At 35.0% G+C, this 26736-nt stretch overlaps 2 protein-coding genes across 5 annotated transcripts; both read left to right on the top strand.

Moving 5' to 3' along the window:
* The first annotated feature begins 114 nt into the window (after window positions 1-114).
* Window positions 115-26695, top strand: LOC105222383 (golgin subfamily A member 5). 2 transcript variants are annotated; one of them, XM_011199695.4, is made up of 10 exons: window positions 115-1111; window positions 23491-23763; window positions 23840-24020; window positions 24084-24203; window positions 24284-24379; window positions 24497-24595; window positions 24669-24809; window positions 25963-26004; window positions 26153-26278; window positions 26348-26695. In XM_011199695.4, exons 1-9 carry the CDS (start codon window positions 1092-1094, stop codon window positions 26213-26215), a joined length of 1035 nt encoding a protein of 344 aa, XP_011197997.2. In that variant the 5' UTR covers window positions 115-1091; the 3' UTR covers window positions 26216-26278; window positions 26348-26695. The 2 variants fall into 2 exon arrangements, with proteins under 2 accessions (XP_011197997.2, XP_029404594.2); XM_029548734.2 differs by having other exon boundaries at window positions 23840-24203.
* Window positions 2354-20804, top strand: LOC105222384 (laminin subunit beta-1). Of its 3 annotated transcripts, none has more exons than XM_011199696.4 (3): window positions 2354-2634; window positions 13935-13992; window positions 14064-20804. In XM_011199696.4, the coding sequence occupies exon 3, from the start codon at window positions 14658-14660 to the stop codon at window positions 20094-20096; it is 5439 nt and encodes a 1812-aa protein (XP_011197998.2). In that variant the 5' UTR covers window positions 2354-2634; window positions 13935-13992; window positions 14064-14657; the 3' UTR covers window positions 20097-20804. The 3 variants fall into 3 exon arrangements, with proteins under 3 accessions (XP_011197998.2, XP_049302712.1, XP_011197999.2); XM_049446755.1 differs by having other exon boundaries at window positions 13922-13992; XM_011199697.4 differs by lacking the exon at window positions 2354-2634 and adding an exon at window positions 11512-11666.
* Window positions 26696-26736: the final 41 nt, after the last annotated feature.

Below are 26736 nucleotides of genomic sequence, written 5' to 3'. Positions count from 1 at the left end.
TAAGTATTTTATGATTTTTTTGTTTTATTTACTGATTAGCATTTATACAAATATATTGAATTTATTTTTTAATTTGTTGTCTTGTGGCAACACTGTTAGCTTAGATTCCACAACTAAGAACAAAAACTTTCCGGCGGATGCATTTTGGAGTAAATTTATTTTATTCGTGTATTTTAAACATTTGAAGTGAGAAATTTAAGAATTCCAGTAAAGAAATATATTATTAGATTTGTATTATTATGTCTGTAACATAAGTGGAAGGCATCTGTTACATTGGTGCAATGCAAAAGGCTGTTATGAAATTGAATTCGGCCATTTGCCGGTTCGGTTTCGTTTAATATGAGCGTTTGTGCGATTACTGCAGAAGGTTCGAGATGCGTGATTGTTCATGCAAGTAAAATATATGTTTAAAAGTACTAAGTTCAAGTTTTAGTGCATATTTAAGTGAAATTTACCAAATTCATCAACAGCAGCGCGAGATACATGTGTATACGAGGTGCATACAAACGGTAATTTCAAGTTGTCTCATCTACTTTCTTCGGTTCTGGTTGACCTTGTAAGGTTAAAAGGAAAAAGATGACTCTTGCTTATTTAACGGATTTTTAACGGAATCGTTGCGTGTAGAACAAAAAAATGTGAAAAAAGTATTAGCTCAGCAATATTTAACACATAAAAAATAACAAATTAATTGCGGCATATTAAAATTAATGTGAATACAAATTTACTGAAGAGCATAGTGGTCACTTATGATATGGAAATTGTAAAAAGGTGTTGTTTATGTTTTAATGGGCTTTTTGCAGAGTTGCTGCTGAAAATTGTGTAACGAAACAATAAAAAAATAACTGGCATATAAATTCGCGAACTTCGTTACTAAACGTAATTATTTATCAAGTGCGATTTTAAATATATTAAATCATAGCTTTTGAAATATCTAAGCAGTGAAGTTTGTGAATATAACTTAAAAATGACATTTTTGTGAAGTTTACTTAAAAATAATAATTACTAAAATTTATTACATATGTAAAACGGTACTGCTCGTGTGTAAATATAAGTAATTGAAAATCAGGAACCGAATATCTAAAACTAAAACCATGCCCAGAACCAATTTAAGGTAAGAAATTCAAAGGAATAACTTATGAAATTATTAAATGTAGTTATATTTTTTTTATGTTAATTCATGCGCATATTACCCAGGCATGTACGCAAACAAACTAATTCTAATGTTTATCACAATACGTATGCGCCTAAAATTATGCCTTAAATTTTATTTAAATTATAAAGTAATCGTTTATATTTATATTTAAATTTTAAAAAGTCGATTATATTTTTCTAAGTGAATAATTGCCAACATTTAGTTATTTTAATAATAAAAAATCGAGACAATACTAATGTAAAGTAAAAATTATGTGTTCAAGACTGAAACTGGAATTACATACAGGCATCTTTGCAGTGGCATTAATAATACTTACGACTATAATAACAAGGATTATATTAGTTACCTGTGGCGCTAAATACGTAAATTTAAACTAAATTCAAGTACAAATTTATTGTCATCGAACTTATGCATGTATAAACGTCTTATCTCTGCCAAAGCGCTTATCCCTTGCATGGGTTTATTTTATAAACATTTTTCGATCAATAAGCAATATGCATTATAAAAGAGCAGCCACACCTTGCTCATCAAAATACTCTCCTAACTCAAAACATGAATTTTGGCTACAACGGTGAGTAAATATTATAGCTCTTTCAACTCTAAAAAGTTGTATCTACTTGAAAATCACACTCAAACATTTCACTTTACCTGTGCAACTAAAACCAAGAGAGCCTACGTGCGTGACATCAACTCCTAACAAATCCGCTCGGACAATCTACATTATGCCTAGCATCAGAGAACCTGCCAAATACACGCAGCTAACTACAATTTCGTATATGTATGTGTGTATAATTTTTGTGCATTTACGTACTTCGTCGTCGGCACATTTGTTTATATTCTTAGTGTTGGCTTTGTGTATCGCAATGTTTACCCATTTGCTAGCATTGTTGTCGTCTAGCTCGAGACTTGTCGACTCAATGCCTCAATGTAAGTCAACATATAAAAAATTTTGGTGCAAATACATGTACATTTGTATTTCTGAAGTTGTAGCTGCCTCATATCCAAATTTTTCTGCATACACAACTATTATATTTTTTAAATGTTTTTGTAATTCCTTTTCGTGCTGAGCACCGACCCACTGAGTGGCCGACTTCAGCGCACGAGTATCTGCTGAATGTGCACTCACTGCCGGCCACATATGTATCTCCGCAGTTATTGTATTGGTTTATCTCCAATTCCCAGTTGCGAGTCGCATTGCTTCGAGACGTTCGTTCAGTGTTGAGCGGTGATCTTACGGAGTCAGATCGTTTGAACGGATACTCAAACGTAAAGTACGGTATATTTTTAAGAAAGTGAAAAAAACACAGTGTTTCGGTTGTGTGTGTGTGTATTAAAACATGCATATTGTACATGTGCAGTAGTGTGTGTAAAGTGCCTACATAAATACATACAGACAAACTTCATAAATACTTGTAGGTGCATATACAAATTGTGTGTGCAAGAGGAGTTGGGCTTTTATCAACAACTGGACTTGGTCAATGGTGAGTATGGTTTTCATTGGAAAAATATGAAAAGTTTGAAAAAATGAATGAAAATATTGTGGGCAATTGTGGTGATCGGCGTATTAAGTATAGTAAATAAAAAATTAGTGTATGTATAAGGATAAAATATGTGCTCTCTATATAGCCCAAGAGCGTTCTGAAGTTGAAGATAATACCACTATGTATGACACCATTTTAATACATACACATGTTTCCGTTTACTCGTACATTCCTTGAGTTGCATGCATATCACTTGCTTTCTTTTCTGGCCTTTGGTTTTTCATTTTTCACTTAAGGGTATCACATGTTTTTCTTGCGCCGTTCGCTGCCACAGACTTATCACACAAAGCACTGCTGCAAAGTAAAAGAAAAAACTTGAGACAATGCAGTCATATGCAACTGATAGAAACTAACTGCTGAGTTGGGCGCAAACATATATATTTACTTATATGTATATGTTTGATACATTTACATACATATAAATACTTTTTTTCAACTTGCTTCAAAAAAATAGTTGCATTTGTGCTCTATTTCATATAATTTGAGAAAATAGTCTGGTTTATTGAAATAGTAAACGTTCTGTGTAAAATGCTATGTAACGCACTGTTTACCGCTAAGGTGTCCACTTACATACATATGTATGTACATACGAGTACTCTTTGTGCCTGTTTGTAATTGGAGGTGCAACAAAAAGTGCAATGATAAGCAGAGCATAAATGTTTTTTCTTGCATTTTAAACTACTTCATTGAAAACTAGAAATAAACCTAATATACAAAGATTTTTAATGTCTACTGTATACTATGTGGGACATGCATATTCTTATTCTATGATAAATGAAACGACTTTACTTCAGTCAACAAATATTTAATCTTGAATAAATAAAGAATTGTTGTTGTATTAAATACGTTATGACCTCAGCAATATTATTCACATGAATAATATTAGACAGTTGTACTCGCACGTCCCTAGAGTAGTTTTTTTTTAATCCTTTTCAAACTTTCCAAATAGAAGTAAAATGTCGTGATGGTAGCATTCCGACACTTATTCCTTCGGTGTCCCATTTTTGCGATATAAAGAATAAAGCCGTTAAGAAATATTATTCTAATTCATAGACGGTTTATGGATCTCCGCCTAATGTCTTAAAGACATGCAAGACGAAATATCTCCTTTCGTCACTTGGCTCCCACGTCACTGTTGTTAGTCATAACTTCGAAGTCGTATATCATTTCGTCTATCTTGGAACCAGTATTAACACCGACAACAATGCCACTCTCAGAATCCAACGCAGAACAACTCTTGGCAACAGGTTCTACTTCGGACTGGGTAAGTAATTGAGAAGTAAAGTTCTCTGTCGACGAGCAAAAATCAAACTCTATAGGTCACTCTATTTGGCCCAGATGCATGGACGAAGACAACATCTGATCAGTCGACTTTCCGAGAAAAATGTTCGGATCACCGAAGCTTCAAAAAAAAGATTCCTTGCAAGAATTTGATTAGGATCGCTCAGATTGCATGGCAGCTATATGCCGTAGTGAGCCGATCTGAACCATTTTTTTCGGAGATTGTATGATTGCTTATTGCGAAGATATAATATCTCGTCAAATGAGAGAGTTTTTCGTACAAGCACTTGATTCCGATCGATCGTTCAGTTTTTATGGCAGTTATGTATATGCTTTAGGGGTTCGATATCGTAGATCCAAACGGATAGGCATACGGACGTACGAACAGAAGAATAGTCGGAGTGACATGGCTAAATCGACTCAACTCGTTAAGCTGACCATTTATATACATTCCCGACATTTTCTTCTGGGCCAATTTCGTGGCAAGCTTAATATGGTATACCCCTTTCAGGATATAATAATAATTGATCAAGTTTCTGCAACGCTTTTCGTTTTACACAACCTCCTTTTCAAAAATATTTTTAAGGATGAAATCTTTCTCAAATACGCTTAAAAACTATCATTCTACAGATTTCTTAGCTTTTCGATGATTACACACGCGTTTTCCTATTCCCCGATCCGAACAGATAATGCGCTTCCCTAAGAAATAAACATTTTCACATTGTGTTAAACTCTGAGTTGCTTTTCATGGCCTTTGAAAAATTGCATTTTTTTTATTTTCAGCTGGTTATCATTTGTCAGCTTCCCAGATCCTTAGACCTCAATTAAATAGAAGTGCTTAGCGTCCTCACTACAAATCAATAACTATCTTAGTTGCAGAACTCTTTCCGTGACCCTTTTGGGTCTACATACTTATGTATATTCTTACTTTGATTATTGATCAAATTCCTCTGAGAAAGCTGTAGATGAGTGAGCCGCTGTATTCTTAATGTACTATGTAGTTTAGTTTTCACTCCATCATATAAGCTCTGCACACTTATTTGTGAATATTCTTGTGCTACAGTTCAGGGAATATTACATCAATCTCATTCTTTTAACGAGGAATTTAACTGAAACTGAGTTTTCCAATAGTTAATATCGTCACCTGAAATGCAAAATAACGTAACAACATTTTCGGAAATTTAAAGTGGCATGAATGAAACATGAAATAAAATGGATCATGAGTGAAACAAAATTTTAATATTGGTTAAAACTGGTTTATATCTGACCGCAGATCCTGAAAATGTTGAACATATGTAATATTACGTATGTAATTTGAAGTAGTGAAGCGTAATCAATAAGACACTCAATTTCGAATTTTTTGATGATACGTTATTTTGCATTTCAGGTGACGATATACTCTTAAAATTGAAATTCTCCAACATTTTTGTATTTTCGAGTTATAATATAAATTAAAATCTTGGAAAAAACGGAATCAGGCGTTAAAAGCGTCTAAAACTTATAACCATTTTCGATATACGTGTACATACATACATACATACTTATAGACATTTGTATAACATTTCAATTTATGTGCTCGGTTTGTAAGTGTTTGCACATCCATTCGAGCAATTTATTCATTAACGCACTCAAGCATCGACGTCCAGTGCGGTCGTGTATTCTTGTGCGCGGATACATTTTAATTATAACTGCAAAGAGCGAGGCAAACGTCGAAGGAGGACGCTAATAAAGCTTGAAAAGACGCCGAAAAATCAACACGAAAGACGGATGCGTTAATTACGGTAAAATATAAACAAACGCGACAATGAGTTATCTCAACTGGACTCGTATGAACTTGGACTCGAATCTAATTCATATTATATTTAATATTATTGAAGTATGTGTGAAGGTACAAATTGCAACTTGCACTTGCACTACAATTACTGCCAAGCGCTGAGAGTGCAAAATTTCTGTAAAAAAACACTCAGCATAACGCTGGTATTTTTAGTTTCGCACACTTTTTTCCTTACAATTCTGCTAGCCGCGATTATGATCTCATAGCTTGGGCCAATGTGCTGTGAGGCAATTGTTTTTTATTGCTTGAGTTTTTGGTCTACCGGAACATTACATGCACACATTTTCCGCCACTGTTGTTGTGCGTAATTTCAGTGCTTACTCAGCTACGAAATGTGCTAGGAAAATCACTTTTATTGTACATATGTATAATACATACATACATACATGTGTTTAGGTATATACAAATATATATGTAAATAAGTTTGGGTGTTGTTTTAATTTATGTGTTCCTACATGTGTTAAGATTTTGGAAAAAAATATAATGTTTCTTCAGCAAGACATGACATATCGGGATACCGAATTTCTATTAATATAAATCCCGAAACTCATACCACATTTATTTTTTTTATAATTTATTAAAAAATTTGTTCTGAACAAAAGATTTTGGAAAAAAATTATAATATTTCTTCAGCAAGACATGACATATCGGGATCCCGAATTCCTGTTATAGAAATCCCGAAACTCATACCACATTTATTTTTTTTATAATTTATTAAAAAATTTGTTCTGAACAAAAAATTTTTAAATGGGTTTTTGAAAGCTTAATTTAGTGAAAATGTGAGTATCGCCTCGTTTACATTTTTTTTTGAAATTTTGAAAGATTCCTGTCCCTAAGAAATTGAACAGAACGCCAGTTTTGTGTTTAAAACAATATTTTTAGTTAATTTGTTTTACATCTTGTGAATCTGCAAAAAATATTTCATTCGGGGCAGAATCCCGAAAATGATTTTTTTATCCCGAAATTTCGGGTTTATTTAAGGTTTCCAGAATTCAGTGCATTAAGCAACATTTTGACTTTTAAATGTAAATTAACTTTTTAAATACCGAAATGTCGGGATTATCTAAAATTTTCGGGATTATGTACATTAATCAATCTTTTAATTTTAAATGCAATTTAATATTTAAATCCCGAAATTTCGGTATTATCTAAAAGTTTTGGGATTCTGTACATTAATCGAAATTTTGATTTTTAAATTCATGTGAACTGAGTAATGCTCCAACTGTCCATACACACATGCACACACTCAATCAATTTCACTGCTTGCGATTTTCTTGTCAATCATCATAATGTTTCTGCTGGCACAGTGAAGTATTGCTCGCTGCACGCTCAATTAAAACTCTATTTACATACGTCAGATATGCACATACATGTGGGTGAACATATGTACATGTGGATGAACATATCTACATACATACATATGTATCTATGTGTATCGTATATATATACTATACGTACATAACTCACATCTGCATGTAGAATTTTCGGTCTGTTGTCATCGAATATTTCTATGTACCAGCACTTATGTACATAAATGCAAACATACATAACTATAATATGCGATTATTTTTCGCTTTTTGCAAGTTCTCAAAATTAGCCAAATGTCTATTTAATAAAGCACACAGCCATTGTGGCTTTTTGGCTGACGTCCCTCTAGTCTGCTTTCAGAGCTGATGCTGGGCAAATAAACTTCAATTAAGTCACTTCATTAGTCGCGTCTTGGCGCGTTTTTGCCTGTTTTATTTGTTTATATTACTCTAGACTTTTGTTTGTTCAGTTTGTTCATTTAGTCGTGAACGCCTTTTAACAGCATCTGTCCGTAGCAATAATTTTTATTTTTGTTTATACCGTTTCAGTTAGTGTAGTGGTATTTAGCAACTAAATACCAATACGCTCACACATTCTTTGATGAACAGATGTTTGTTTTTTTTCCGAAAATGTTTTCAAAAATATCTCGGCATGTAAGTGTGGTCCATTACGGCAGTCATGTTTAAAGCAAATTTTTTCTCAGCACTGACCAAGTTTTTTAACCCCTTCAAATTTGCTTTTAAAAGCTCTCTTAATATTTCCACCAATATAAAGGCTCCCAAGGTAAGGTATCACGTAAAATAAATATGCATATGGTGTATGTAATAGTAGAGGAAGTAGTCTTTGGATCACAAATCAAGTGGATTTTTGTATAATATGTACCACCGTGCAAAGTGTTTTTGAAACTAAAAGACAATACATAACTCAGTAATTGAATAATTCTTATTTTATCAGGTCTCAGCAGAATAAAATAATATTATATCTTTGTTGCAATCGAAATCACCGTATTTTCTAGTTTCTTTCCTGTTTTCAAGGATAAAGATTTTTTTTTCAAACTTTCGTACTAAGTAAATATTAGACAATAAAGATGAATTGGGGATGAAAATAGCTTTGAAATAAGCTTATTCTATCTGATGATGACTAGCTTTATTGTTAAGCTTTTTTATTTCCCCAAAAAATATTTGTCTAATTTTAATTAGCTTCTATATTTGTGTCAGAATACATTAATATGCTATTGGACTGCTGAAAGCGCAATTACAACATAAAAGGACATACATGACACAATCATATAATTACTTTTTTTCGAATATATTTTCTTGTGTATTGTCTTCTCTGCGTACGTGAACAGATTTAATCAAATTTTAATTCGAATTTGTTGCAAATCTGCACCCACAATATAACACGCATACATTCATATATCAATATGTTTGGTGTTCGCTACAAATCCATGTATGTACTGCATATACGTGAATCTACAACCACACACACATGCAGCCACCCATCTGTTGAGCCCAGCAGCATCAGTCCACACATTGCAAACACATTTTGTTTCTTGTTTTTTCTCTAACAATTTTTGTTGGGTGCAAATATTTAACCAAGTAATGAGAGATAAATTTCAAGTTCTGCATTAAGTTTCTACTTTAAACACACACACACACAAAAATGGCTTTGGACAAAAAAAAGTAAAAATAGCAAGCAAGTCACTCATATACATATGTGTGTATGTGGCAGTTAGTAAAAAAAACCTTTATAAAAAAGAATTTAATAACAATAATAGCCATAACAACAATAACAACAATAATTTGCACAATTATTTCATGGATCTATTTTCAGTGGGATTAACTGGATGAGCTCATGTCCGCAAAAATTTGCTTTAAGTGTTAGAATGCATTAAAAGCTACAAAAAATGCAAAAAAAAAGTTAAAAGCAACAATAACAACAAAATAAAAGCGCGCTCAAGTGCATTGCCATGTCTGCGCTTATTTTTACATTTTTTTTATTCTTTTGCTCCCATTACAGTTTTGCTAATTCTAATTTACAAATAGCATTGCAACTAATTTAAGCTAAATAAAAATGTAAGTGCAACCACATACACATAAATATGTATTTGTAAATATATTTTGCTTGCAACATTCAAATGCAGAGGCATGGCTGTTTGCCTACTTTCAACATAGTGCACATGTGCTCTACAAAAAAAAATAAAAAATATTTATAAAAATATCACATGAACTACTTTTAACGAAAACTTGTGAATAAAAAAACTTTGAAAAATAAATAACAACAACAATAAATTCGTATATGTAATACAACGAAATCAGTGAATGAACTCTTTATCAGTTGACGCTTTGCTGTACATACACATACTTAAGTATATGTATGTGTATATATATGTCGGTATATATGTATGTCTGTATGCATAAGCATGCTCGCTTATAACTTAGAAGTAGGCTTGAGAATCTTGTGGGCGCATGAGTTGCCAGAGTGTACGCCAAAGCGTCAAATGCCGTTGCCATAAAACATATTTTATGTGCGCTCACATAAACACATACAAACACATTATTTTTATACATCAAAACTAAGTACTTTTGTTCACAGATCGCGCTTTGATTTCAATTCTGACATTTTCAACATTTTGGCGCCGTTCAAGTCTGCTTGATCATGAGTATTTAGCTTAGCATAAGTCATATTTTTAGTTCAAGTCTTATCAGTTAATCACCAAGTGAATGTATGTAGAGTATCACACAAAACGAAATATAAATATAATAATATGCAATAGCTTCGTTTTAATGAGAATTTTCAGTGAAAGTTATTTTTGAAATGGAAAAATATGAACAAATAGAATCAAAGCTGTTGATGATTATTAAATTCAATGATTTATTTGAATAATCAAATTTTACATGAAAGTAAGAAGAGAAGAATTTCGAATCTCAAATCTGACGTACTTTCGACAATTCAAGCTTTGAGAGCTTTCATTACATGAAAGTGTGCCGTTTTGTACTCAAAACTCACGAACTTCGACAATTCAAGCTTTGAGAGTTTTCGTTACATGAAAGTAAGCAATTTTTAAACTCTCGACTGTTCATGCTTTGAGAGCTTTCTTTACATGAAAGTGAGCCATTTTTATACACAAAACTCACGAAATTTCGACAATACATGCTTTGAGAGCTTTCTTTACACGAAAGCAATCCACTTTCAATTTCAAATCTTACGAGCTTTCGACATGTCATGTTTTGAAAGCTTTCGTTACATGAAAGTAAACAATTTTAAAACTCGAAACTCATGAACTTTCGCCTATTCAAGCTTTGAGAACTTTCATTACATGAAATTGAGCCATTTATAAACTCGAAACATACGAAGTTTCGAAAATTCAGGCTTCGATAGCTTTTGTTACATGAAAGTAAACGATTTTTGTACTCAAATCTTACGAATTCTTAGTTTGAGAGCTTTCGAAGTCAAGAAAATACTGGAATAACTGGACGAGTTTAAAACTTGCTGGCTAGATCGATTTCGTAAAGCTTTTTTAAGCAATAGCTAATGCTTTCAATTCTAAAACCGCCATTAAAGTCATAATTTACAGAAGTGAAACATAAGCTTTTATTTACACACATATATCGCATGATTTTTGTAAATGTGCTTCCATGTCAACCCTTAAATGCTGTTGATTTAATATTTCTCAGCTACTGTTTTCTTCTAAAAATGAATCTTTTGGGTGAAATCTTTCGAAAATATTGGAGAAATTTCTTATGTGAAAATAGATGAGAAGCTCTGATTTATAAAATCTTTACTCTTAAAGAAATTACACATTACTGGATAACTATCATCCGGTATCATCCTTATCTTGTATAAAAATATGCTGTCTGTATGCAAACTTCGTAAAAAATTTGTAATATAGTTTTTACAAAAATTTTGTAGTTAATAATAAATTTTTACTTTTCATGATATTTTTTACGATAAAAGCTCAGTAAAGTACTTTTTCTAAAATTTGTTCTATATTTCTTAACCCGCATGCCGCGAAGTTATGCCTTCGCTCTCTAAACTTTAAGCTCCAAGCTTTTGTTATAAAATGCTGTGTGTTTCTCAAAGTGTTCCTGTCGCTTGGAAAACGCGGCCAAATGTCATTAAACATACATACAAACCTATGTACAAGTACATATATTATTTGTTAGCTGATAAAAATTAAAGAAGGCATTGTGAATAAAAAATGAGCATCATAAGCAGAGCATAATTCAATGATTCTTTTTATCGCCAAGAAAGAGTGAAATTCTTATGTATACATCTGTTCACAAAATACAACATATAAATTTTTCTATGTGAGTATGTTTGTATGCATGTTTCCTACTAACTTGGATGTGTATGGGTTGGGCTGTCTCGTGTACGCGCTGGCGTACAAAAATTCCATTTTATAACTTTAGTCTGACCGCGTTGCTCGTCGGGCTCGGTTCGTCCAAAGTTTTTCGAAAACTAATTAACAGCTTAGGCTTAGTTTGTGCAAGAAACAAAAACAAGATAGTGGATCATAAAAACAAACTTAAGAGATAAGTGACAAAGTGTAAGTGTAGCAGGAAGATAGTGAAGAAAGCATATTTGAAAAAATTATATATGAAATGGGGTTACAAGTGTTGGAAAGTCAAAAAAGTTTGAAGAATGTGATGATTAAAAAATAATTTCTAACTTTGAAATTTGGTTAAGGAAAAAAGTTTGTCCAAAATGTTTAGAAATAATCTTGGAAAATTGGTGTAATGAATATAGGAAGTTATTAATGGAAATTATTATGGATGTACTTCTCGAGATTGTGATATTGAAAAGCTGGTTGTGTGCAAGAATCAAAAATTATACTGAGACAGAAAAATATGGCAGAAATTTATTAGAGTGAAAAAATTATAAAGTCGCCTTCGGAAAGTGACAGTAAAAAGTACTTAAAAATTAGAAAAAGTTCTTGGAGAACATTAGAAGTTATAATGAAGATTAGTGAAAACATATGAAAGAATATATAAAAATATGCAAAGTTTATTAATTAAATTGAAATTTATTTAAACTGAAATGGAATGCAAAGACAGCATAAAATAAAATAATAAGGAGTTTAAAAATAAAGCTGAATAAGGAATTAAAAAAATAAATTAAATAAAAACATTTAAAAAATTTACAAAAATTGTGGAAAATAAACAATTCATAATTATTTAAATATTTATTTAATTGTAAAGCAGAAAGATACAATTCAAAATTTATAAAAAAATTTAATTTAAAAAAAATTAAAAGGGAATGAAAGAATAAAACTACATGAAAATCGTTTTGGATAAAAATACAATTAAAATTAAAATGAATAATAATATTAAAATTAAAAAAAAATTAATTACTTAAATTAATTTAATTACAAAATTAACTATTAAAAATTACTATTAAAATTTAAATTTATATTAAAATTATTATTATTTTTATTTAATTTAAAAATTAAAAAAGATAATTAATTAAATTTATTTAATTTAGTTTAAAATTTAATGGAATTTTTATATAAAACAATAAAAAATTAAAAGCAAATAAAAAGAAAATTAAAAAAATTAATTTTAGATAGAATTACAATTAAAATTAAAACTAAAATTAACATCAAAATTTGAAATTTAATTTAAAATTCAATGAAATTTTTCGATATTGATATAAGAATTAAACTTTAAATATGTTTGGCATTAATTAAAATATTTAAAGCTGTGAAAAAAAGTACAGTCACGTAAAAAATTTAATATTATAAATCATTTGAATCAAAATTATTTGGATAAAATAAAAAAAATAACGAAATTGCATTTTTCGGCTGATAACAAAAATATTAAAAACGAGAAAAAGTACAAAAAAATTTAAAATTTAAAAACCCTGAAAATCAAAGTTTGATAATAAAAAATATTCAGATCAACCTACATCAATACATCTGAAATACACACTAATAGTCTATAAAAAAAATAATGAAATTATTTTAGTTAGTGTATATACATTAGTTTGGTTTCTGTGTATGTTTAATGTGTTTTAAAAATCTTATAAAATACAATAAAAATATTTAATTCTATTATATTAAAAAAAATTAAAAATTAAAATTAAAATTATTAAAAAAAAATAAAATATATATTATTATATAAATGAATATATGTGTAAATTGAATGTGTTTTCAAAAATCTTTTTATATGATTTTTAAATATAAAAAAATATAAATATTTTGTTTTGTTATATTGAATAAAAATAAATAGTAAAATATAATTTAAAAAAATTAAAAAAAAAAATTATAAATAAAACTCATAAAGTACAATTTAAAATAAATTTATAAACAAAAACGAAAAAGAATAAAATATTAAAATCATATAATAGAAATTCGCTGATAATTTTGGGCACTATAAGTTTTTAGCTCTGAAACTAATTTCTAAGTAATATCATATAAATAATTTAATCAAAACAATGTGTTTTTTATGAATATCGCGACTTGAAGGACAAATTTGAGTACCATTTGTTTTTGAAAATATTATATATGTTTTTTTTAATACTAAACGTCCAGTATTGGGCATATAGAATAAAATTAGTTACAAAAAAAAAAAAAAAATTTCACATTTTTATAATTATTTAATATTATTCTTATATACATATATTATATAATATGATTTTCATATTTTTCGTTTCTTCATATTCCACTAATTTATTAAGTTTTTTAACACAAAATTTGCCAAAACATTACCAAAAAAGTAAAAGAAACGCCCAACCACCATTGCCCACAATAATTTTCATTCATCAAAACTGTTGATTTACTCTCCAAATGCAGCTAATGAACAGTTACTTCTTACAGATTTTGCACTGGAACTCTAAGCACTGCCGCAAATCCACTCCACTTCACGCCATTACAAGTAACTCCAGAATTTATTTATGCCCCTTACGCGATATACCGAAATTAATATTTTGCTTTTCAAACCCGCAGGTGGAGTTACAACAATGCATTTGGCCACACGCAATGCAGGAAGCACTATTTCATAATCAACCAGCAAGAAGAGGTCACCGAGATATTTTCCACCACAAACACGCACGAGGAGAGGAAGTTAAAAACACATACAGTCGAAGCTATTCTAAGATTACCGAACGGCTCGTAATCGCACGGAATAAGTTCCAGTAAAGAGCACACAAGTGTCGCAGCTTTTAAAGTTGAGACGCAGAAGAGAGTGTAGAGGAAGAAGGCAGCAACAATAACACAGCACATTTAAAACTAGAGCTCGCGTACTGATTTTAAATCGCCTGGTTACAACCGGAAATTGCAGAAACTACTGGCACACGCATACATTTACACACTTAGTTTGCACACACACACACATGCGCGCAGTGAAAACAACACACAATTCTTAAAAGCAAAGAAATCTAAAAGCAATTATTAAACGAAATTAAATATAAAGGCGCACCACGCTTCGTATCGCGTCGTGTCGTCGCTATAGACTGCGCCGTTACCACAAACGAACGTCATACTAACACATAACATACGAGTAACGGGCCGCTTAATCGCTGCCAGAATTTCTCATCAATAATGTCGAAGTCACAACGCGGCAGCACATATGGCTGCCGCCTCAATTGCAACAACAACAGCACCAGCATCAGAACGCTTATCACCGTTTGCCTGTTCGTATTTCTGAGCAGTTGCGCGGTATCAACAACACAGGCACAGCGGCTGACCGGGCGTCGTGATCGTCCACTGAATCCGCCTAGAGAATACAAGAAGACACATCCATGTGAACGTTCCTCATGCTACCCGGCAACGGGTAATCTATTGATTGGACGTGAAAATCGTCTGACCGCCTCGTCCACTTGTGGCATACATTCGCCGGAACGTTTCTGTATACTCTCGCATTTGCAGGATAAGAAGTGTTTCTTGTGCGATACACGCGAGGATACGCGCAACGATCCCTATAAGAATCATCGTATCGGACAAATTATCTACAAAACGAAACCGGGCACAAATCTACCGACCTGGTGGCAATCGGAGAACGGCAAGGAAAATGTGACCATACAATTGGATTTGGAAGCCGAATTTCACTTTACTCACTTGATCATCACGTTCACCACTTTTCGTCCGGCGGCTATGTTGATCGAGCGCTCGTTTGATTTCGGTCAAACTTGGCATGTGTACCGTTACTTCGCTTATGATTGCGCGGAGTCGTTCCCCGGTGTGCCGATTGTGTTGCGCAACATCACCGATGTTATGTGTACATCGCGCTATTCACACGTGGAGCCTTCACGTAACGGTGAAGTGATCTTCCGTGTGCTGCCGCCAAACATCAATGTGTCCGACCCGTATGCGACACACGTGCAAAATATGTTAAAGATGACCAATTTACGTATCAATTTCACTAAACTGCATAAACTCGGCGATAATCTGCTGGACAATCGGCTGGAAATGGAAGAGAAATATTACTATGGTATCAGCAACATGGTGGTACGTGGCTCTTGCTCTTGCTACGGTCACGCCTCGCAGTGTCTGCCACTGGAAGGCACAGAATCGAATGAATACGATATGGTACATGGCCGCTGCCAGTGCACACACAATACTAAAGGTTTGAATTGTGAGACTTGCGAAGACTTCTTCAATGATCTACCATGGAAACCGGCTTTCGGTAAACAGACCAATGCCTGCAAGAAATGTGAATGTAATGACCATGCGGTCAGCTGTCATTTCGATGAGAAGGTCTTCGAACAATCGGGACGCATATCGGGTGGTGTGTGTGATAACTGCCTGCACAATACGCAGGGTCAGCATTGTGAGGAGTGTATGCCGTTCTTCTATCGTGATCCCGAGCAGGATATACGTAGTCCGGAAGTGTGCAGACCATGTGATTGTGATTTGAATGGCGCTTTGGATGAGGGCATTTGCGATTCGGTGAATGATCCTGAAAATGGCGTTGAGGCGGGCGCTTGCCATTGCAAGACCAATGTGAAGGGCCGTCGTTGCAATATCTGTAAAGATGGCTTCTGGAACTTATTGCCCGAAAATCCCGATGGTTGTGAGCAATGCACATGCAACACGCTCGGCACGATTGATAATTCGGGCTGTAATATGTACACCGGTGAGTGCACGTGCAAACGTTTGGTTACCGGCAAGGATTGCAATCAATGTGCACCACAAACTTACGGGCTCTCTGAGTCGGAGGATGGTTGCACGCCGTGCGCTTGCGATGTCGGTGGCTCATATGACAATTTCTGCGACGTTATAACGGGTCAATGTCGCTGCCGCCCACATATGACTGGACGCAATTGCTCACAACCGAAACAAAATTACTTTATACCACCATTGCATGTCGTACACGATGTTGAATTTGCCGATGTGTGCGTATCGCTTAATAATAATGGTAATTGTACTGTTGTGCCATATCAACCACTGCCCGATCGTTTGCCCGACTACACCGGTATCGGTTTCACACGTGTACCGGAAAACTCGGAATTTATAATAACTGTTGACGATATACCGAGCTCCATGCCCTACGATGTGGTGATACGTTATCAGACCACTTCACGTGATGATTGGGAGAAAGCCTATATAACACTCGTACGTAACGACGAAGTAGATCCGAATGGTGTTTGCGCACTCAGCGTACAACCCGGTTCGAGTGTGTACGAAACGCGTATACCATTTACTTTACCCGAACGCGATCGTCAAGTTGTGGCTCTACGCAATGTTTGTCTAGAAGCGAACAAGGTGTATAAGTTCAAAATACATTTCGAACGACGTCGCCAAAATGAAGACAATCCCTCCGCGACAATTATGATTGACTCACTGACGCTGGTGCCACGCATTGAAGTGACATCAGTATTCACCGGCTCAATTGCTGCCGATCTGCGTCGTCGCGAATATATACAAATGGGCTGCAATCAGTCGCTGTACGACATGCGTTACACCAACATTGTGGATCCACGTTGCCGAGACTTGGAGAATTATGCCAGCACGGAGATACATGATGGCGCGAGTATGTGTAACTGTAATCCGACAGGTGCGCTGAGTAAGGAATGTGATCCACATGGTGGTTTTTGTCAGTGCAAACCAAATGTGATGGGCCGTCAGTGCGATCAATGTGCTCCCGGCACCTATGGCTTTGGACCGGAAGGCTGTAAAGCTTGTGACTGTAACAGTATTGGCTCGAAAGACAACAACTGTGACCTAATCACTGGTCAGTGTGCCTGCCATCCCAATACCTACGGACGTGAGTGTGATCAGTGTCAACCGGGTTATTGGAACTTCCCCAACTGTCAGGTGTGCGAATGTAATGGACATGCTCAGCAATGTGACGCCCACACTGGCCAGTGTATTAATTGTTTGGACTTCACAAGCGGTTATGGTTGTGACGCTTGTTTGGAAGGCTATTACGGCAATCCCTTGTTGGGCAGTGAGATAGGCTGTCGCGCTTGCCGTTGCCCAGACACAGTTGCCAGCGGCAATACACATGCTGAAGGCTGCTCGCTTGATACACGCAATAATAACATGATTTGTCACTGCAAAGAGGGTTATGACGGTGGACGTTGTGAGGTTTGCGCTGACAATTACTTCGGTGATGCCGAGACACCAGGCGGCTCCTGCCAAAAATGTGACTGTAGCAACAATATCGATCTTTATGATACCGGCAATTGTGATCGACGCACAGGACAGTGTTTGAAGTGTCTTTACGACACAACTGGCGACCATTGTGAACTCTGTCGCAATGGTTATTTCGGCGATGCGCTACAACAGAATTGCGTACAATGCGATTGTGACTTTTTGGGTACGAATAAAACGATTATGCATTGCGATCGCTATACCGGCCAATGTCCGTGCTTGCCAAATGTGCAGGGCATACGTTGCGATGAGTGCGCGGTGAATCATTGGAAGATCGCTTCCGGAGAGGGTTGCGAGGCTTGCGAATGTGATCCCATCGGTTCCCTATCTGAACAATGTAACCGTTATACCGGTCAATGTGAGTGCCGAGATGGTTTTGGTGGACGTGCTTGCAATCAATGTCAATCGAACTACTGGGGCAATCCGAACGAAAAATGTCAACCCTGCGAATGCGATCCTTATGGCTCGGCAGACTTCCAATGCGATCGTGAGACTGGACAGTGTGTCTGTCACGAAGGCATGGGCGGCTATAAGTGCAATGAGTGTGCGCGTGGATATCAAGGACGTTTCCCGCATTGCGCACCTTGTGGCGAATGTTTCAACAATTGGGATTTGATTTTACATGGTTTGGAAGACGCTACCGCAGAGGCCATACAACGTGCGAAGGAGATCAAATTAGTTGGCGCTACCGGTGCATATACCGCAGAGTTCAGCACTTTGGATAAGAAGTTACAGAATATACGAGATCTGTTACAAAATACCACTGTCAGTTTGCACGACATTGATGCTTTGGATAAGGAAGGCGCGGAACTCAAGGAGAAACTGCAAGCTTCACACAGTAAATTGCTAGAGACCGAAGAGAACTTAGAGAATATACACTCATCATTGAGTCTATCCACTGTCGAGCTCGAAGCGTTACGTAATCAATCTGAGCTCGTGAAAAAATTGTCAAAGGAACTCAAAGAGAATGGCATACAACTGCAGGAATCTAACATCGAAGGCGCACTGAATCTAACACGAAATGCGTTCGAGCGTGTATTGGACTTGTCTACAGTGAAGAATGAAGCCGAAGACTTTGCGACCAACACAGATCGCAACTGTAAGCGCGTTGAAACGCTATCGAATAAGATAAAGGATGAACAAGCTACGATAACAGCCAACGATGGCATTATTGCTGACTATCGCGACGAGCTATCAACGCTAACCAGCATGATACCCGGTTTGAATAATGAGGTGTGCGATAAGAGCGGCGATCCATGCGATTCGCTTTGTGGCGGCGCCGGTTGCGGTTCCTGTGGCGGTCTATCCTGCGAACATGGCGCACTAACACGCACCGAAAAGGCACTTAAAGTGGCTAAAGACACTGAACAAATAATTAAAGATAAAAAAGATGTAGCCGATCAGACTATACGTTCACTCTTCCAAGCTAAAGTCAACGCGTCCGAAGGTTATCAGAAGGCAAAGAGCGCCTTCGAAGATGCCGAACGCTATCTCAATCGCACCAATGAGAACATTAAGAAGGGTGAAGCTACGATAGAGCAACTGAATAATTTCATAAACAATAACACTGCACTGCCCAGCGAAAGTCGAGACATTGCACTGCAAACACTCGCACTAGACCTGAAATTGGATCCCGAAGAGATACAAGTATTGGGCGGCAAAATCAATGACGCTGTATCCTCACTGAAAAATGTCGAATCTATCATTTACAACACGCGTGGTGATCTTGCGCGCGTAAACGAACTGCAAGCGAAAGCCAACACGACCAAAGAAACTGCCAACGAAATATTAGATACTGCCAATTCGGTAGTGAAGAATCTCGACGATGCTGACGCCTCACAACTGAAGGCCATCGATGCCATATCGCAAGCCAATGTAAATATCGAACTTGCAGCCAAGGATTTGGATCAGATCGATCTGGAGACTAGCGAAGCAGAAGCGCCTGCCAATGCAACAGCACAACAGGTTGAAGAACTGGCCAAACAGGTTAGCCGCATACAAAAGAATATACTTAAGAATGAATTGGACGCCAAGGAAATCAAGAACGAAGCGATTGCAGTCAAAGAGGCCGCCTTGAAGGGACGCGAATACTCCAATCAATTGCAGTCCGCCACGAATTTGGTCAATCAAACGCTAACGGATCGTGCGCGCAGCTCGGAGAGCGCACGTGAACGCGCCAAGAAACTGTTGCAACGCGCCTCCAAACTGACCGTTGACACCAACGACAAGCTGAGTCAACTGCAAGTGATGCAAGACGTCTACTTGGAGAAGAATAATACTTTGCAAAAATTACAGGACGCTTTGAAGCCGCTCAACGATGAGCTCACTCTGTCGCTGCAGCAAATCCAAGAGCAAGCCGACCGCTACAGGCTATGCACCGGCTAAAGCGGCGAGCCTCGCGCATCTACCATAGTTAGTTGGAATAGTAACGCAGTGTTGCATCATTGCATTTATACTTAATAACAATAGCCTTTGATAACTGCAATAATTAGAAAGACCAAAACTCAAATATATCGATTTTAAAGCCAGTGTTAGTTGTGCTACCTGTGCGCCGTGGCGGCTGCGTCGCGTTTAGTAATTTTTCTTTCTGTACCCACTGTCACTTCTTCTATTCTCCAATTGCATTGTAAGCCATATTAATGAACAAAATATTAATTTTAGTAAAGCACACAATTAAGTAACAAACAAAAGCGTGTCTGTTGTAAGCAAATGTTATATTTTATATACATACATATATGAAATATATTTTACTCTATTTTAGTTTATTTAAAGAAGCCATGTCTAAGAAATAGCAAACGAATGAAAACAAAAACAATTTTTAAGCAAAAAGTACTTGAATGACAAAATGCGAAAGTCACATTCATTTACTTTATACACATATACACACACATATATTTACATACATACAATACATAAACATAAAACCGATAAGAAGAAGAACGAATAAATACGTCTCGAACATATGAATAAATTATGTGCCTTAAATAACATGTAAAACATTTGAGAATGATTTCTCCACTAAAGATTTTGTTGTAATAACTAAGTGTAATTTTTGTATTAATGTATTGAGCCAATAAAAATGTTTAAAAATTATTATTTTTTTTATTGATGAGCAGCAAAACTGGAAAGGTGTCTGGTAGGATGAGTAAATAAACTAATATTTTTTTGTCGCTTGGTGCTCTGAAAAATAGGTTATTAAGCAACTCTATGAAAATATCTCCAATTATGAATACCCCCCGATTAACAATTTTCTATTTGTTTATTATTATATGGAAAAAATCATATCTCGCTTCCAACTACTCGAAAAAATATTTTATTTATATTATATATATACTTCAAAGAGTCTTCGACGTTGTCTTCTGAGTGTTATAAACTTCTTAGTAAACTTAATATACATTACATATTGTAACCCAAAGGGTTTAATCACGATAAATATCACAGCGCCACCTGGTGTAGGTTTGTATGTTAACACCAACTCGATCAACTGTATACTACAACCTCAAAACCGAGAATATACCATAATTTTCCATATACCATAATTTTCTATACGTCGTCAGATTTCACTCAATTCTTCATATACATATACAGGTTCACCAAGTTTACATGCAATGAAGAAGTAGCAGTTTGATGGTCTAAAAACTACTTCGGAATTTTGTATTGAAAGGCCAAAGCTTTCATTTAAAATTTTTCCTTGCTTTGTTCTGACCGCTTGTAGGAGCGACAGCGGCTTTAACTTTTAGACAAATGGCTCAATGACTGTTTCATATTGGAAACAGTATACGGTCCTTGGCAATTGTCAAAAGTTTTATCACATATTCAACGGCTACCACGAAGAATAACAAAAATCCAAAATCTCGAATTGGCACACCACCGATTAAAGATGCGGTTCAATAGCATAGCCTTCAACACAAACTTTAGGCATAAGAAAGTTATCAGCACTCCGGACAAAAAGCGCAACAGTGAGACTACTTGAATCTAAAGAGGTTTCTGTGGAAACGTAGAGTCACTAATAATACACCCCAGAGGCCAGGAAATAAACGAAAAAGTTAGCTTCACCCGGCAAACCTGCTCAGAAGAAAGCGAAGACTGTCATATATTGGGATGATAGAGCCAATTATCATTAATTGCTGAATTGCAATTAAAATATGACTAATTTAGCAGAGAAAATAGTTATCATGACCGACTCGCACCCTCGCCGTCGTTACTGCCCAAGTGCGCAAATAAAGCTGTGAATTTCTGTCACATTCACCGCATCCTCCAGATTTGTGCCCATGTCACTTCCTATTGCTTACTTATCGAACCGCTATCATCTACGTCAATATAAAGGTGGATAGTTTCACGATTTTTGTGATCTAATCGGTGGACCGTAAAAAAATGGTAGACACAATCTATAAATAGAAGTAGTATCCTTATTAAATGCTCTATCCCCAACTACGCTCAATCTAAATAAAAAGTCTTATCAGTTGATTGGCATACCTACATCTAGAAATGGAGACCAGGCATCCATGGTCTTATTAAGAAAACAAACTTCTTAAGATCACACCTGTTTTTGATTAGACGATCTCTTTTTCGTAGCTTTCCGAATAGAGATACCTACATATTTATTTTTCCCCATTACTCTATTGGATGATCCAAGTAGACTTTTTTCAATAGCCTTTTTTTGACAGATCATGCGTGAGTCGTGGCAAGCTATTATGTTTTTATTATTCAGAATTGTTTGGCATTTCATCACGGGAAGACGGAAAACGTTTACAAATCGATCAACTTTAATACGAAAATTGACGTTCTGTAAAAAATGTATTTCACGCGCTTCGCTCAACTTATGGTCTACATAATCGGCCTAGACTATAGTTTGAGCAAGATCTGAAGCCGCTCGACTTTCTCAAGCAACATCGCTTTGCTGTATGGAAAGAAGATCCGACATTTTCAAGCCAAATATTGTTCAGCGATAAGACCCATTTCTGGCTCAATGGGTATGTAAACAAGTAAAATTGCCGCATTTGGGACGAAGAGCAACCTGAAGAGCTTCAAGAGCTGCCATTTCATCCAGAAAAAAAAACGCTTTGGAGTGATTTGTGGGCTGGTGGAATCATCGGTTTATATTTCTTCAAAAATGATGGCGGTTAGAACGTAACCTACAATGGCGACCGTTATCACGTCATGAAAACCGACTATATTTTCCCTGAAATTGAAATTGAAACTCGTAATTTCGGCAACATTTGGTTTCAACAAGACGGCGCCACTTCCCCTACATCGCATCAATCAATGGTTTTTTTTGAGAGAACAATTCGGTGAGCAGATAATTTCACGTGTTGGGCCGATCCATTGGCCACCAAGATCGTGTGATATCATATCATTTGACTTTTTCCTGTGGAAATAGGTAAAGTCTAAAGTCTATGCGTACAATCCCGCTTCGATTCAGGCCTTGAAGTAAAACATCACGCGTGTCATTCGCCAGTTACCAGTCGAAATGGTCAAGCAAGTCATGAAAATTGGATTCAACCCAGTGACCATCTGAGAGGAAACCGCAGCCAACATTTGAAAGAGATAATTCTCAAAATATAAATGCCAAAGAATGCTCTTTCGAATGACAATAAATATTCCCTTTTTATTTGAATTTTTTGTGTTTTTTTTTCTTTAAAAAAGTAGGGAACCTCGAAATGGATCGCCTTTTACATTAACAAAACAAATATATTGTTGTTAGATATGTATATACGACAGAAATTAATACAGCCTAGAACTATGCAATGATGCATTGAGTTTTCTCTTCATTTTACAGTAAAGCAAATCGCAACGACTTAGTATCAAAGTCAAATAAATTACAAGAAAACAACATGAAGTCCACTGAAAGAAATGCAGCTGCAGGAAATAGCCCTGAGAGAGTGTTTGTTAATTCAGAAATTATTCAAGAAGCGCTACAAACGTTCATAAATCGCCATCGTAGCAGTTTACAAAAACTAACGGAACTAAATAGTAAGCTGGGTCAACAAAACTCTCTCTTAAATGTACAAATTAACAATCAACATGGCATCATATTGACGCTAAATGAAAAGTGGGTGCACTTATTAAAAATTTATATGAGGTATATTTAAAAAGAAAAACTAAAATAATTTTTTTTAATTATGTAGAATTGCCGCTGGCGAAAAAGAGCTTACCAAATACAAAAAAGAGCAAACGCGTTTGATGGAAAGTAAAAGTTTGCTGCGCGCCGAATTGTTGACTTTTAAAAAGCGCTGTGGTGAATTGATGATTTCCAATGAAAAGGAGCTGAAGGATTGCGGTGAAAAGGAGGCGGTGTTGAGAAATGAGGTGGGAATATTTAATGAAGGAATGTATGAAGATAAAAGAATAACTGTATTTCTTAACTTTCAGCTTGATGTGATTCGTCAGGAATTGCAAGCCAAGCAGGCTGAATTGGACAATAACAACGCAGAGCTGGTAAAAATCGGAATTGAAATCGATGAAAGCAAACTGAAACTGGAGCAACTACAGGTTTGATGCTAAATTAACTTATTGTTGATTCGATATTGAATTTGTATTAAATTCGTATATGGTATTATATATTTTCACAGAAATCAATCAGTGATTTGCAGGATGAGCTGTTGCGAAAAGATAAAACCATTAATACTTTGCGTAAAGAACACGCTGATTATAAAACTGAAACAGAGGTGAGTTTCACAGAATTAATAATTATTTTTAATTGTCTATATAAATATGAATATACACCATTATGCATTAAAGGTTAAAAATAATTATTGATTCTATGAAACTCACCTCTGTTTCAGAAAACCATCAATAAAATGCGAGAAATCCAGCAAATATTCTACCCGAATGCCACAAATCCCTTGCCGCACATACAACGAAACGACGAGAGTCGCTCTACGGTTTGTAGAAGGAGTTATTAATTAAGAAATTAATTTATTTTGTATCATATATACTTTTAACTAATCACCCCAGCAACCCGTCAGCATTACTGTGCAGCCAAGACCTCAGAGCCGCGCTGTCTTAAAGCGCAGTTGTACGTCTTCTTCGTCGGATACAGATGTAGATAATGAGGAGCGCGCATTGCTGCGCGGTTGGAGACCAACCAGAAATAATGTAAATATATTTTTTTCTATTTTATTATTTTGGTATATATTATATGTATATGTATAAATATGTATACAACTGCTAAAAATTAAATTCGAGGAAATTGATAAAAGTTACAGCCATTTGAAAACGAGTGAAAATAATGAAGAAATTCGCTATATTTTCAAATTTTTTTATAAAGAAGGGAAGAATGCCACGCAAGCCATGAAATCGAACCAATTCTGAAGCGAATTAAATACAACAGTAATGTAAAAAAAGATCATAGTCCAAGCGTGGTGAAGCTCAACAAATGACCGCAAAGCCAGGATTGACACCTCGAAAAGTTATCCTGAGGGTTTGGTGGGATTGGAAAGGAATCATCCACTATAAGCTGCTCTAGCCTAGTCGAACGATTGATTTTACATTTTACAACTAATGAGATTGAAGTAAGCAAACGAAAAAACGGACAAAACTGATCAACAAAAAGAGCTTCGTCTTCCATCGGGACAACGCTAGACCACACACATCTTTGATGACTCGCAAAATCTGCGTAGCTCGGCTGAGAAGTTTTGATGCATCCCCCATATAGCCCATCAGGCAAACAAATGATATTCGGTCAATGCAGAACTCCCTTAATGGGGTAAAATTGGTTTCAAGAGGAGCCTGTCAAAATTACTTGTCGCAGTTTTTCGCTGAGAAACCAGAAAAGTTTTAATTGACGATTAATGTCTCTAGCGGAAAAAATGGCAAAAAGTGGTCAACTAAAATGGTACTTGTTTGATTCATTAAAGTTCATTACAAATATAAATAAGGCGAAAAAATTGTGGTGAAGATCGGTTCAAAGCACCTACTACCATTCGTTCCGGTCGATGCAGAACGTCCTCACTGAATACGATTCACATCAACAGGCTATCGAAAATTGGCTTCAGTTTTTCTTAACCACCACGTCTGTACAGAGTGGAATTCACAAATCACCAGAAAGTTATGGGAATATTAAAGATTCAAATGGCCAATACTTTCAATAATACTACTGTGAAAGTTGTATTTAAAAAACCTTCATATATTCATTTATAGACCCAACATAATATAAATTTCTTTCTGTGTTAAATGTTTTAAAATATTATAATAATTTTTTCAATCTTATAGTTTTATTTTTAATATCTTTCGTGATCTTTTTTTGCAGAAAAGCCTACCGACGCGATCTGAAAGTAATAGGGGTTCAACGGTATGTAGTAGTCAGTACAAAGCATTTCCATAAACACCACTTGACAAAATCACATATATATAAACATACATACATAAATATATTTGATTCGAAACTGTTTTTGAGCATTAAAAAACTATTCCGATTAATGTTTTTAACTTTTTCGCAGGATATTCCACCAACATCAGAAAGCGGTGTTGAAGTAATCACACATAAACGTTCTCGGCGTTAGCAAAGCCATAAGATTCTTGATGTTATTCTATTAAATTATTCCTCCATATTATCTCTAAAACAGGTAATGATAGTAAATTTTTCCTATGTTTGTTTTATTACTATATTTTTTTTTTCTTTCTTCTTTCCTAAGCAATTCATATATCTTCGTATTGTAAGTAGTTGATAAGAAACTATGTTTTTTTTGTTATTGTTTTCAAGAAAATCACTTCGATACTCAGTACAGTTTAATAATTACTTAAGTACTGAAGAATAAGCATACAATTAAAAGATTAAAATATCAATTAAATGTAATTAAAATTTAAGTTCGGAAGTGATAGCGGTAAATGAAGTGTCTTTTCAAATGAGTAGCAACTTACTGATTACATTTTTTGTTGTATATCGATCAAAAGACTTTTCGTTATAGTTTGACATACTTACCATACTTGAATTTCAATATTTATGACTTCATTGAATTCTTTAAATTCTCAAAAAAATGTGTTCTGTTTTAAAAAAAAGTCCCAGGAATTAATAATGAATAAA

The sequence above is a fragment of the Bactrocera dorsalis genome, chromosome 1, assembly GCF_023373825.1.
Source record: "Bactrocera dorsalis isolate Fly_Bdor chromosome 1, ASM2337382v1, whole genome shotgun sequence".
Lineage (NCBI taxonomy): Eukaryota > Metazoa > Arthropoda > Insecta > Diptera > Tephritidae > Bactrocera > Bactrocera dorsalis.
This window is presented reverse-complemented; position numbering and strand designations above follow the sequence as displayed.